Here is a 13,729-nt window from a genome sequence, read left to right as displayed (position 1 = left end):
CCTGTGTGCTTACCTGTGTGCTGGAAGAGAACACATATGTGCTTGTAATGCTTACCTGTGTGCTGGAAGAGAACACATATGTGCTTGTAATGCTTACCTGTGTGCTGGAAGAGAACACGTATGTGCTTGTAATGCTTACCTGTGTGCTGGAAGAGAACACGTATGTATTTGTAATGCTTACCTGTGTGCTTACCTGTGTGCTGAAAGAGAACACGTATGTGCTTGTAATGCTTACCTGTGTGCTGGAAGAGAACACGTATGTCCTTGTAATGCTTACCTGTGTGCTTACCTGTGTGCTGGAAGAGAACACGTATGTGCTTGTAATGCTTACCTGTGTGCTGGAAGAGAACACGTATGTCCTTGTAATGCTTACCTGTGTGCTGGAAGAGAACACGTATGTCCTTGTAATGCTTACCTGTGTGCTGGAAGAGAACATGTATGTGCTTGTAATGCTTACCTGTGTGCTGGAAGAGAACACGTATGTCCTTGTAATGCTTACCTGTGTGCTGGAAGAGAACACGTATGTCCTTGTAATGCTTACCTGTGTGCTGGAAGAGAACACGTATGCCGCCAGTGGACTCTCTCTTTGGGTAATGAAGTCGATTGCCTCATCTTCATTAGAAACTGTGAGTATGGGAAGAATCGGACCAAAGATCTCTTCTTGCATCACTGGGTCTGAGGTGTCCACATCAACAAGGACAGTGGGAGCTGCAAAAAATGGGGATCAAGGTGAGAACAGAGGTCACAATGCAGTCCAGAGTTTGGACCTGGTGAGTAATTCCATCTTACTTGGCTTTACCCAATAGAAGCCAATCGGATCCCTCCCAGCACCCCCACAGCAACGTGCGTCATTCTGCACATGCCAATCGGATCCAAAATGTGCCTGACCTATCAGACTTCAAGAGAAAGGTATCCTTACCCTTGGTCAATGATATAATAACCTACAGTACTGTAAGTGTGTGTGATCTCTATGATTTTGTCTGTAACCTATAAATTAACCTGCACTGACCTTGGGCAAGTGGAATTGGGATTGTTATTTTTTTCATGACAGATTTTTGCAGTCAAGAGTTGTGTTTATTTTTCTGTGCATATTGTGCAAGCGGATTCCACTTGCCAGGTGGAAGAGGTGGAGTAAGCGTGGTCCCAGCATTGATATTACACCAGTCCGCAGAAAGCACGCCCGGGAAGCGAGGGAATATGTGGTTGTGCAGTGGGGTTATGGATGCCAGGTGGAAGAGGTGGAGTAAGCATGGTCCCAGCACTGATGTTACACCAGTCCGCAGAAAGCATGCCCGGGAAGCGAGGGAATATGTGGTTGTGCAGTGGGGTTATGGATGCCAGGTGGAAGAGGTGGAGTAAGCATGGTCCCAGCATTGATATTACACCAGTCCGCAGAAAGCACGCCCGGGAAGCGAGGGAACATGTGGTTGTGCAGTGGGGTTATGGATGCCAGGTGGAAGAGGTGGAGTAAGCATGGTCCCAGCATTGATATTACACCAGTCCGCAGAAAGCACGCCCGGGAAGCGAGGGAATATGTGGTTGTGCAGTGGGGTTATGGATGCCAGGTGGAAGAGGTGGAGTAAGCATGGTCCCAGCACTGATGTTATAACAGTCCGCAGAAAGCACGCCCGGGAAGCGAGGGAATATGTGGTTGTGCAGTGGGGTTATGGATGCCAGGTGGTAGAGGTGGAGTAAGCATGGTCCCAGCACTGATGTTATAACAGTCCGCAGAAAGCACGCCCGGGAAGCGAGGGAATATGTGGTTGTGCAGTGGGATTATGGATGCCAGGTGGAAGAGGTGGAGTAAGCATGGTACCAGCACTGATGTTATAACAGTCCGCAGAAAGCACGCCCGGGAAGCGAGGGAATATGTGGTTGTGCAGTGGGGTTATGGATGCCAGGTGGAAGAGGTGGAGTAAGCATGGTCCCAGCACTGATGTTACACCAGTCCGCAGAAAGCACGCCCGGGAAGTGAGGGAATATGTGGTTGTGCAGTGGGGTTATGGATGCCAGGTGGAAGAGGTGGAGTAAGCATGGTCCCAGCACTGATGTTACACCAGTCCGCAGAAAGCACGCCCGGGAAGCGAGGGAATATGTGGTTGTGCAGTGGGGTTATGGATGTCAGGTGGAAGAGATGGAATAAGCATGGTCCCAGCATTGATGTTACACCAGTCCGCAGAAAGCACGCCCGGGAAGCGAGGGAATATGTGGTTGTGCAGTGGGGTTATGGATGCCAGGTGGAAGAGGTGGAGTAAGCATGGTCCCAGCACTGATGTTATAACAGTCCGCAGAAAGCACGCCCGGGAAGCGAGGGAATATGTGGTTGTGCAGTGGGGTTATGGATGCCAGGTGGAAGAGGTGGAGTAAGCATGGTCCCAGCACTGATGTTATAACAGCCCGCAGAAAGCACGCCCGGGAAGCGAGGGAACATGTGGTTGTGCAGTGGGGTTATGGATGCCAGGTGGAAGAGGTGGAGTAAGCATGGTCCCAGCACTGATGTTACACCAGTCCGCAGAAAGCACGCCCGGGAAGCGAGGGAATATGTGGTTGTGCAGTGGGATTATGGATGTCAGGTGGAAGAGATGGAATAAGCATGGTCCCAGCACTGATGTTACACCAGTCCGCAGAAAGCACGCCCGGGAAGCGAGGGAATATGTGGTTGTGCAGTGGGGTTATGGATGCCAGGTGGAAGAGATGGAGTAAGCATGGTCCCAGCACTGATGTTATAACAGTCCGCAGAAAGCACGCCCGGGAAGCGAGGGAACATGTGGTTGTGCAGTGGGGTTATGGATGCCAGGTGGAAGAGGTGGAGTAAGCATGGTCCCAGCACTGATGTTATAACAGTCCGCAGAAAGCACGCCCGGGAAGCGAGGGAACATGTGGTTGTGCAGTGGGGTTATGAATGCCAGGTGGAAGAGATGGAGTAAGCATGGTCCCAGCACTGATGTTATAACAGTCCGCAGAAAGCACGCCCGGGAAGCGAGGGAATATGTGGTTGTGCAGTGGGGTTATGGATGCCAGGTGGAAGAGGTGGAGTAAGCATGGTCCCAGCACTGATGTTATAACAGTCCGCAGAAAGCACGCCCGGGAAGCGAGGGAATATGTGGTTGTGCAGTGGGGTTATGGATGCCAGGTGGAAGAGGTGGAGTAAGCATGGTCCCAGCACTGATGTTACACCAGTCCGCAGAAAGCACGCCCGGGAAGCGAGGGAATATGTGGTTGTGCAGTGGGGTTATGGATGCCAGGTGGAAGAGGTGGAGTAAGCATGGTCCCAGCACTGATGTTACACCAGTCCGCAGAAAGCACGCCCGGGAAGCGAGGGAATATGTGGTTGTGCAGTGGGGTTATGGATGCCAGGTGGAAGAGATGGAGTAAGCATGGTCCCAGCACTGATGTTATAACAGTCCGCAGAAAGCACGCCCGGGAAGCGAGGGAACATGTGGTTGTGCAGTGGGGTTATAGATGCCAGGTGGAAGAGGTGGAGTAAGCATGGTCCCAGCACTGATGTTACACCAGTCCGCAGAAAGCACGCCCGGGAAGCGAGGGAATATGTGGTTGTGCAGTGGGGTTATGGATGCCAGGTGGAAGAGATGGAGTAAGCATGGTCCCAGCACTGATGTTACACCAGTCCGCAGAAAGCACGCCCGGGAAGCGAGGGAACATGTGGTTGTGCAGTGGGGTTATGGATGCCAGGTGGAAGAGGTGGAGTAAGCATGGTCCCATCACTGATGTTACACCAGTCCGCAGGAAGCACGCCCGGGAAGCGAGGGAATATGTGGTTGTGCAGTGGGGTTATGGATGCCAGGTGGTAGAGGTGGAGTAAGCATGGTCCCAGCACTGATGTTACACCAGTCCGCAGGAAGCACGCCCGGGAAGCGAGGGAATATGTGGTTGTGCAGTGGGGTTATGGATGCCAGGTGGAAGAGGTAGAGTAAGCATGGTCCCAGCACTGATGTTATAACAGTCCGCAGAAAGCACGCCCGGGAAGCGAGGGAACATGTGGTTGTGCAGTGGGGTTATAGATGCCAGGTGGAAGAGGTGGAGTAAGCATGGTCCCAGCACTGATGTTATAACAGTCCGCAGAAAGCACGCCCGGGAAGCGAGGGAACATGTGGTTGTGCAGTGGGGTTATGGATGCCAGGTGGAAGAGATGGAGTAAGCATGGTCCCAGCACTGATGTTATAACAGTCCGCAGAAAGCACGCCCGGGAAGCGAGGGAACATGTGGTTGTGCAGTGGGGTTATGGATGCCAGGTGGAAGAGGTGGAGTCAGCATGGTCCCAGCACTGATGTTACATTAGTCCGCAGAAAGCACGCCCGGGAAGCGAGGGAATATGTGGTTGTGCAGTGGGGTTATGAATGCCAGGTGGAAGAGGTGGAGTAAGCATGGTCCCAGCACTGATGTTATAACAGTCCGCAGAAAGCACGCCCGGGAAGCGAGGGAACATGTGGTTGTGCAGTGGGGTTATGGATGCCAGGTGGAAGAGATGGAGTAAGCATGGTCCCAGCACTGATGTTATAACAGTCCGCAGAAAGCACGCCCGGGAAGCGAGGGAACATGTGGTTGTGCAGTGGGGTTATGGATGCCAGGTGGAAGAGGTGGAGTAAGCATGGTCCCAGCACTGATGTTACACCAGTCCGCAGAAAGCACGCCCGGGAAGTGAGGGAACATGTGGTTGTGCAGTGGGGTTATGGATGCCAGGTAGAAGAGGTGGAGTAAGCATGGTCCCAGCACTGATGTTACACCAGTCCGCAGAAAGCACGCCCGGGAAGCGAGGGAATATGTGGTTGTGCAGTGGGGTTATGGATGCCAGGTGGTAGAGGTGGAGTAAGCATGGTCCCAGCACTGATGTTATAACAGTCCGCAGAAAGCACGCCCGGGAAGCGAGGGAATATGTGGTTGTGCAGTGGGGTTATGGATGCCAGGTGGAAGAGGTGGAGTCAGCATGGTCCCAGCACTGATGTTACATTAGTCCGCAGAAAGCACGCCCGGGAAGCGAGGGAATATGTGGTTGTGCAGTGGGGTTATGAATGCCAGGTGGAAGAGGTGGAGTAAGCATGGTCCCAGCACTGATGTTACACCAGTCCGCAGAAAGCACGCCCGGGAAGCGAGGGAATATGTGGTTGTGCAGTGGGGTTATGGATGTCAGGTGGAAGAGGTGGAGTAAGCATGGTCCCAGCACTGATGTTATAACAGCCCGCAGAAAGCACGCCCGGGAAGCGAGGGAACATGTGGTTGTGCAGTGGGGTTATGGATGCCAGGTGGTAGAGGTGGAGTAAGCATGGTCCCAGCACTGATGTTATAACAGTCCGCAGAAAGCACGCCCGGGAAGCGAGGGAATATGTGGTTGTGCAGTGGGGTTATGGATGCCAGGAGGAAGAGATGGAGTAAGCATGGTCCCAGCACTGATGTTACACCAGTCCGCAGAAAGCACGCCCGGGAAGCGAGGGAATATGTGGTTGTGCAGTGGGGTTATGGATGCCAGGTGGAAGAGGTGGAGTAAGCATGGTCCCAGCACTGATGTTATAACAGTCCGCAGAAAGCACGCCCGGGAAGCGAGGGAATATGTGGTTGTGCAGTGGGGTTATGGATGCCAGGTGGTAGAGATGGAGTAAGCATGGTCCCAGCACTGATGTTACATTAGTCCGCAGAAAGCACGCCCGGGAAGCGAGGGAATATGTGGTTGTGCAGTGGGGTTATGGATGCCAGGTGGAAGAGGTGGAGTAAGCATGGTCCCAGCACTGATGTTACACCAGTCCGCAGAAAGCACGCCCGGGAAGCGAGGGAATATGTGGTTGTGCAGTGGGGTTATGGATGCCAGGTGGAAGAGGTGGAGTAAGCATGGTCCCAGCACTGATGTTACACCAGTCCGCAGAAAGCACGCCCGGGAAGCGAGGGAATATGTGGTTGTGCAGTGGGGTTATGGATGTCAGGTGGAAGAGGTGGAGTAAGCATGGTCCCAGCACTGATGTTATAACAGCCCGCAGAAAGCACGCCCGGGAAGCGAGGGAACATGTGGTTGTGCAGTGGGGTTATGGATGCCAGGTGGTAGAGGTGGAGTAAGCATGGTCCCAGCACTGATGTTATAACAGTCCGCAGAAAGCACGCCCGGGAAGCGAGGGAATATGTGGTTGTGCAGTGGGGTTATGGATGCCAGGAGGAAGAGATGGAGTAAGCATGGTCCCAGCACTGATGTTACACCAGTCCGCAGAAAGCACGCCCGGGAAGCGAGGGAATATGTGGTTGTGCAGTGGGGTTATGGATGCCAGGTGGAAGAGGTGGAGTAAGCATGGTCCCAGCACTGATGTTATAACAGTCCGCAGAAAGCACGCCCGGGAAGCGAGGGAATATGTGGTTGTGCAGTGGGGTTATGGATGCCAGGTGGTAGAGATGGAGTAAGCATGGTCCCAGCACTGATGTTACATTAGTCCGCAGAAAGCACGCCCGGGAAGCGAGGGAATATGTGGTTGTGCAGTGGGGTTATGGACGCCAGGTGGAAGAGGTGGAGTAAGCATGGTCCCAGCACTGATGTTACACCAGTCCGCAGAAAGCACGCCCGGGAAGCGAGGGAATATGTGGTTGTGCAGTGGGGTTATGGATGCCAGGTGGAAGAGGTGGAGTAAGCATGGTCCCAGCACTGATGTTACACCAGTCCGCAGAAAGCACGCCCGGGAAGTGAGGGAATATGTGGTTGTGCAGTGGGGTTATGGATGCCAGGTGGAAGAGGTGGAGTAAGCATGGTCCCAGCACTGATGTTACACCAGTCCGCAGAAAGCACGCCCGGGAAGCGAGGGAATATGTGGTTGTGCAGTGGGGTTATGGATGCCAGGTGGAAGAGGTGGAGTAAGCATGGTCCCAGCACTGATGTTACACCAGTCCGCAGAAAGCACGCCCGGGAAGCGAGGAAATATGTGGTTGTGCAGTGGGGTTATGGATGCCAGGTGGAAGAGGTGGAGTCAGCATGGTCCCAGCACTGATGTTACATTAGTCCGCAGAAAGCACGCCCGGGAAGCGAGGGAATATGTGGTTGTGCAGTGGGGTTATGAATGCCAGGTGGAAGAGGTGGAGTAAGCATGGTCCCAGCACTGATGTTACACCAGTCCGCAGAAAGCACGCCCGGGAAGCGAGGGAATATGTGGTTGTGCAGTGGGGTTATGGATGCCAGGTGGAAGAGGTGGAGTAAGCATGGTCCCAGCACTGATGTTATAACAGTCCGCAGAAAGCACGCCCGGGAAGCGAGGGAATATGTGGTTGTGCAGTGGGGTTATAGATGCCAGGTGGAAGAGGTGGAGTAAGCATGGTCCCAGCACTGATGTTACACCAGTCCGCAGAAAGCACGCCCGGGAAGCGAGGGAACATGTGGTTGTGCAGTGGGGTTATGGATGCCAGGTGGAAGAGGTGGAGTAAGCATGGTCCCAGCACTGATGTTACACCAGTCCGCAGAAAGCACGCCCGGGAAGTGAGGGAACATGTGGTTGTGCAGTGGGGTTATGGATGCCAGGTGGAAGAGGTGGAGTAAGCATGGTCCCAGCACTGATGTTACATTAGTCCGCAGAAAGCACGCCCGGGAAGCGAGGGAATATGTGGTTGTGCAGTGGGGTTATGAATGCCAGGTGGAAGAGGTGGAGTAAGCATGGTCCCAGCACTGATGTTATAACAGTCCGCAGAAAGCACGCCCGGGAAGCGAGGGAATATGTGGTTGTGCAGTGGGGTTATGGATGCCAGGTGGAAGAGGTGGAGTAAGCATGGTCCCAGCACTGATGTTACACCAGTCCGCAGAAAGCACGCCCGGGAAGCGAGGGAACATGTGGTTGTGCAGTGGGGTTATGGATGCCAGGTGGTAGAGGTGGAGTAAGCATGGTCCCAGCATTGATGTTACACCAGTCCGCAGAAAGCACGCCCGGGAAGCGAGGGAATATGTGGTTGTGCAGTGGGGTTATGGATGCAGGTGGAAGAGGTGGAGTAAGCATGGTCCCAGCACTGATGTTACACCAGTCCGCAGAAAGCACGCCCGGGAAGCGAGGGAATATGTGGTTGTGCAGTGGGGTTGTGGATGCCAGGTGGAAGAGGTGGAGTAAGCATGGTCCCAGCATTGATATTACACCAGTCCGCAGAAAGCACGCCCGGGAAGCGAGGGAATATGTGGTTGTGCAGTGGGGTTATGGATGCCAGGTGGAAGAGGTGGAGTAAGCATGGTCCCAGCACTGATGTTATACCAGTCCGCAGAAAGCACGCCCGGGAAGCGAGGGAATATGTGGTTGTGCAGTGGGGTTGTGGATGCCAGGTGGAAGAGGTGGAGTAAGCATGGTCCCAGCATTGATATTACACCAGTCCGCAGAAAGCACGCCCGGGAAGCGAGGGAATATGTGGTTGTGCAGTGGGGTTATGGATGCAGGTGGAAGAGGTGGAGTAAGCATGGTCCCAGCACTGATGTTACACCAGTCCGCAGAAAGCACGCCCGGGAAGCGAGGGAATATGTGGTTGTGCAGTGGGGTTGTGGATGCCAGGTGGAAGAGGTGGAGTAAGCATGGTCCCAGCATTGATATTACACCAGTCCGCAGAAAGCACGCCCGGGAAGTGAGGGAATATGTGGTTGTGCAGTGGGGTTATGGATGCCAGGTGGAAGAGGTGGAGTAAGCATGGTCCCAGCACTGATGTTACACCAGTCCGCAGAAAGCACGCCCGGGAAGCGAGGGAATATGTGGTTGTGCAGTGGGGTTATGGATGCCAGGTGGAAGAGGTGGAGTAAGCATGGTCCCAGCACTGATGTTACACCAGTCCGCAGAAAGCACGCCCGGGAAGCGAGGGAATATGTGGTTGTGCAGTGGGGTTATGGATGCCAGGTGGTAGAGATGGAGTAAGCATGGTCCCAGCACTGATGTTACACCAGTCCGCAGAAAGCACGCCCGGGAAGCGAGGGAATATGTGGTTGTGCAGTGGGGTTATGGATGCCAGGTGGAAGAGGTGGAGTAAGCATGGTCCCAGCACTGATGTTATACCAGTCCGCAGAAAGCACGCCCGGGAAGCGAGGGAATATGTGGTTGTGCAGTGGGGTTGTGGATGCCAGGTGGAAGAGGTGGAGTAAGCATGGTCCCAGCATTGATATTACACCAGTCCGCAGAAAGCACGCCCGGGAAGCGAGGGAATATGTGGTTGTGCAGTGGGGTTATGGATGCAGGTGGAAGAGGTGGAGTAAGCATGGTCCCAGCACTGATGTTACACCAGTCCGCAGAAAGCACGCCCGGGAAGCGAGGGAATATGTGGTTGTGCAGTGGGGTTGTGGATGCCAGGTGGAAGAGGTGGAGTAAGCATGGTCCCAGCATTGATATTACACCAGTCCGCAGAAAGCACGCCCGGGAAGCGAGGGAATATGTGGTTGTGCAGTGGGGTTATGGATGCAGGTGGAAGAGGTGGAGTAAGCATGGTCCCAGCACTGATGTTACACCAGTCCGCAGAAAGCACGCCCGGGAAGCGAGGGAATATGTGGTTGTGCAGTGGGGTTGTGGATGCCAGGTGGAAGAGGTGGAGTAAGCATGGTCCCAGCATTGATATTACACCAGTCCGCAGAAAGCACGCCCGGGAAGCGAGGGAATATGTGGTTGTGCAGTGGGGTTATGGATGTCAGGTGGAAGAGGTGGAGTAAGCATGGTCCCAGCACTGATGTTACATTAGTCCGCAGAAAGCACGCCCGGGAAGCGAGGGAATATGTGGTTGTGCAGTGGGGTTATGAATGCCAGGTGGAAGAGGTGGAGTAAGCATGGTCCCATCACTGATGTTACACCAGTCCGCAGAAAGCACGCCCGGGAAGCGAGGGAATATGTGGTTGTGCAGTGGGGTTATGGATGCCAGGTGGAAGAGGTGGAGTAAGCATGGTCCCAGCATTGATATTACACCAGTCCGCAGAAAGCACGCCCGGGAAGCGAGGGAATATGTGGTTGTGCAGTGGGGTTATGGATGCCAGGTGGAAGAGATGGAGTAAGCATGGTCCCAGCATTGATATTACACCAGTCTGCAGAAAGCACGCCCGGGAAGCGAGGGAATATGTGGTTGTGCAGTGGGGTTATGGATGCCAGGTGGAAGAGGTGGAGTAAGCATGGTCCCAGCACTGATGTTACACCAGTCCGCAGAAAGCACGCCCGGGAAGCGAGGGAATATGTGGTTGTGCAGTGGGGTTATGGATGTCAGGTGGAAGAGGTGGAGTAAGCATGGTCCCAGCACTGATGTTATAACAGTCCGCAGAAAGCACGCCCGGGAAGCGAGGGAATATGTGGTTGTGCAGTGGGGTTATGGATGCCAGGTGGAAGAGGTGGAGTAAGCATGGTCCCAGCACTGATGTTACACCAGTCCGCAGAAAGCAAGCCCGGGAAGCGAGGGAATATGTGGTTGTGCAGTGGGGTTATGGATGCCAGGTGGTAGAGGTGGAGTAAGCATGGTCCCAGCACTGATGTTATAACAGTCCGCAGAAAGCACGCCCGGGAAGCGAGGGAACATGTGGTTGTGCAGTGGGGTTATGGATGTCAGGTGGAAGAGGTGGAGTAAGCATGGTCCCAGCACTGATGTTATAACAGTCCGCAGAAAGCACGCCCGGGAAGCGAGGGAATATGTGGTTGTGCAGTGGGGTTATGGATGCCAGGTGGAAGAGGTGGAGTAAGCATGGTCCCAGCACTGATGTTACACCAGTCCACAGAAAGCAAGCCCGGGAAGCGAGGGAATATGTGGTTGTGCAGTGGGGTTATGGATGCCAGGTGGTAGAGGTGGAGTAAGCATGGTCCCAGCACTGATGTTATAACAGTCCGCAGAAAGCACGCCCGGGAAGCGAGGGAACATGTGGTTGTGCAGTGGGGTTATGGATGTCAGGTGGAAGAGGTGGAGTAAGCATGGTCCCAGCACTGATGTTATAACAGTCCGCAGAAAGCAAGCCCGGGAAGCGAGGGAATATGTGGTTGTGCAGTGGGGTTATGGATGCCAGGTGGAAGAGATGGAGTAAGCATGATCCCAGCACTGATGTTACACCAGTCCGCAGAAAGCACGCCGGGAACCGAGGGAATATGTGGTTGTGCAGTGGGGTTATGGATGCCAGGTGGAAGAGGTGGAGTAAGCATGGTCCCAGCACTGATGTTACACCAGTCCGCAGAAAGCACGCCCGGGAAGCGAGGGAATATGTGGTTGTGCAGTGGGGTTATGGATGCCAGGTGGAAGAGATGGAGTAAGCATGGTCCCAGCACTGATGTTACACCAGTCCGCAGAAAGCACGCCCGGGTAGTGAGGGAATATGTGGTTGTGCAGTGGGGTTATGGATGCCAGGTGGAAGAGGTGGAGTCAGCATGGTCCCAGCACTGATGTTATAACAGTCCGCAGAAAGCACGCCCGGGAAGTGAGGGAATATGTGGTTGTGCAGTGGGGTTATGGATGCCAGGTGGAAGAGGTGGAGTCAGCATGGTCCCAGCACTGATGTTATAACAGTCCGCAGAAAGCACGCCCGGGAAGCGAGGGAATATGTGGTTGTGCAGTGGGGTTATAGATGCCAGGTGGAAGAGATGGAGTAAGCATGGTCCCAGCACTGATGTTACACCAGTCCGCAGAAAGCACGCCCGGGAAGCGAGGGAATATGTGGTTGTGCAGTGGGGTTATGGATGCCAGGTGGAAGAGGTGGAGTAAGCATGGTCCCAGCACTGATGTTACACCAGTCCGCAGAAAGCACGCCCGGGAAGCGAGGGAATATGTGGTTGTGCAGTGGGGTTAAGGATGCCAGGTGGAAGAGGTGGAGTAAGCATGGTCCCAGCATTGATGTTACACCAGTCCGCAGAAAGCACGCCCGGGAAGCGAGGGAATATGTGGTTGTGCAGTGGGGTTATGGATGCCAGGTGGAAGAGGTGGAGTAAGCATGGTCCCAGCACTGATGTTACATCAGTCCGCAGAAAGCACGCCCGGGAAGCGAGGGAATATGTGGTTGTGCAGTGGGGTTATGGATGCCAGGTGGAAGAGGTGGAGTAAGCATGGTCCCAGCACTGATGTTACACCAGTCCGCAGAAAGCACGCCCGGGAAGTGAGGGAATATGTGGTTGTGCAGTGGGGTTATGGATGCCAGGTGGAAGAGGTGGAGTAAGCATGGTCCCAGCACTGATGTTACACCAGTCCGCAGAAAGCACGCCCGGGAAGCGAGGGAATATGTAGTTGTGCAGTGGGGTTATAGATGCCAGGTGGAAGAGGTGGAATAAGCATGGTCCCAGCACTGATGTTATAACAGTCCGCAGAAAGCACGCCCGGGAAGCGAGGGAATATGTGGTTGTGCAGTGGGGTTATGGATGCCAGGTGGTAGAGATGGAGTAAGCATGGTCCCAGCACTGATGTTACACCAGTCCGCAGAAAGCACGCCCGGGAAGCGAGGGAATATGTGGTTGTGCAGTGGGGTTATGGATGCCAGGTGGAAGAGGTGGAGTAAGCATGGTCCCAGCACTGATGTTACACCAGTCCGCAGAAAGCACGCCCGGGAAGCGAGGGAATATGTGGTTGTGCAGTGGGGTAATGGATGCCAGGTGGAAGAGGTGGAGTAAGCATGGTCCCAGCACTGATGTTACACCAGTCCGCAGAAAGCACGCCCGGGAAGTGAGGGAATATGTGGTTGTGCAGTGGGGTTAAGGATGCCAGGTGGAAGAGATGGAGTAAGCATGGTCCTAGCACTGATGTTGCACCAGTCCGCAGAAAGCAAGCCCGGGAAGCGAGGGAATATGTGGTTGTGCAGTGGGGTTATGGATGCCAGGTGGAAGAGGTGGAGTAAGCATGGTCCCAGCACTGATGTTACACCAGTCCGCAGAAAGCACGCCCGGGAAGCGAGGGAATATGTGGTTGTGCAGTGGGGTTATGGATGCCAGGTGGAAGAGATGGAGTAAGCATGGTCCCAGCACTGATGTTACACCAGTCCGCAGACAGCACGCCCGGGAAGCGAGGGAATATGTGGTTGTGCAGTGGGGTTATGGATGCCAGGTGGATGAGGTGGAGTAAGCATGGTCCCAGCACTGATGTTACACCAGTCCGCAGAAAGCACGCCCGGGAAGTGAGGGAATATGTGGTTGTGCAGTGGGGTTATGGATGCCAGGTGGAAGAGGTGGAGTAAGCATGGTCCCAGCACTGATGTTATAACAGTCCGCAGAAAGCACGCCCGGGAAGCGAGGGAATATGTGGTTGTGCAGTGGGGTTATAGATGCCAGGTGGAAGAGGTGGAGTAAGCATGGTCCCAGCACTGATGTTACACCAGTCCGCAGAAAGCACGCCCGGGAAGTGAGGGAATATGTGGTTGTGCAGTGGGGTTATGGATGCCAGGTGGAAGAGGTGGAGTAAGCATGGTCCCAGCACTGATGTTATAACAGTCCGCAGAAAGCACGCCCGGGAAGCGAGGGAATATGTGGTTGTGCAGTGGGGTTATGGATGCCAGGTGGAAGAGGTGGAGTAAGCATGGTCCCAGCACTGATGTTACACCAGTCCGCAGAAAGCAAGCCCGGGAAGCGAGGGAATATGTGGTTGTGCAGTGGGGTTATGGATGCCAGGTGGAAGAGATGGAGTAAGCATGGTCCCAGCACTGATGTTACACCAGTCCGCAGAAAGCACGCCCGGGAAGTGAGGGAATATGTGGTTGTGCAGTGGGGTTATGGATGCCAGGTGGAAGAGGTGGAGTCAGCATGGTCCCAGCACTGCTGTTATAACAGTCCGCAGAAAGCACGCCCGGGAAGCG

The 13,729-nt window shown here is 54.2% G+C and overlaps 1 protein-coding gene across 1 annotated transcript in view; it reads right to left on the bottom strand.

The window, feature by feature from the left end:
* Positions 1 to 289: 289 nt before the first annotated feature.
* The window catches only part of LOC134993040 (aldehyde dehydrogenase family 3 member B1-like), a gene marked incomplete at its 3' end in the record, with an annotated part of 147,141 nt that continues 133,701 nt past the window's right edge, over positions 290 to 13,729 (bottom strand). Inside the window, exons 3-4 of the mRNA XM_063950833.1 lie at positions 542 to 708; positions 290 to 422 (exon numbers count right to left, since the gene is read on the bottom strand). Coding sequence (XP_063806903.1) covers positions 290 to 422; positions 542 to 708 — 300 coding nt within the window. The remainder of the gene's footprint in view (positions 423 to 541; positions 709 to 13,729) is intronic.

The sequence above is a fragment of the Pseudophryne corroboree genome, unplaced genomic scaffold (genome assembly GCF_028390025.1).
Source record: "Pseudophryne corroboree isolate aPseCor3 unplaced genomic scaffold, aPseCor3.hap2 scaffold_1237, whole genome shotgun sequence".
Lineage (NCBI taxonomy): Eukaryota > Metazoa > Chordata > Amphibia > Anura > Myobatrachidae > Pseudophryne > Pseudophryne corroboree.
The sequence above is the reverse complement of the archived record's forward strand: the minus strand, read 5'-3'. Positions and strand labels throughout refer to the sequence as shown.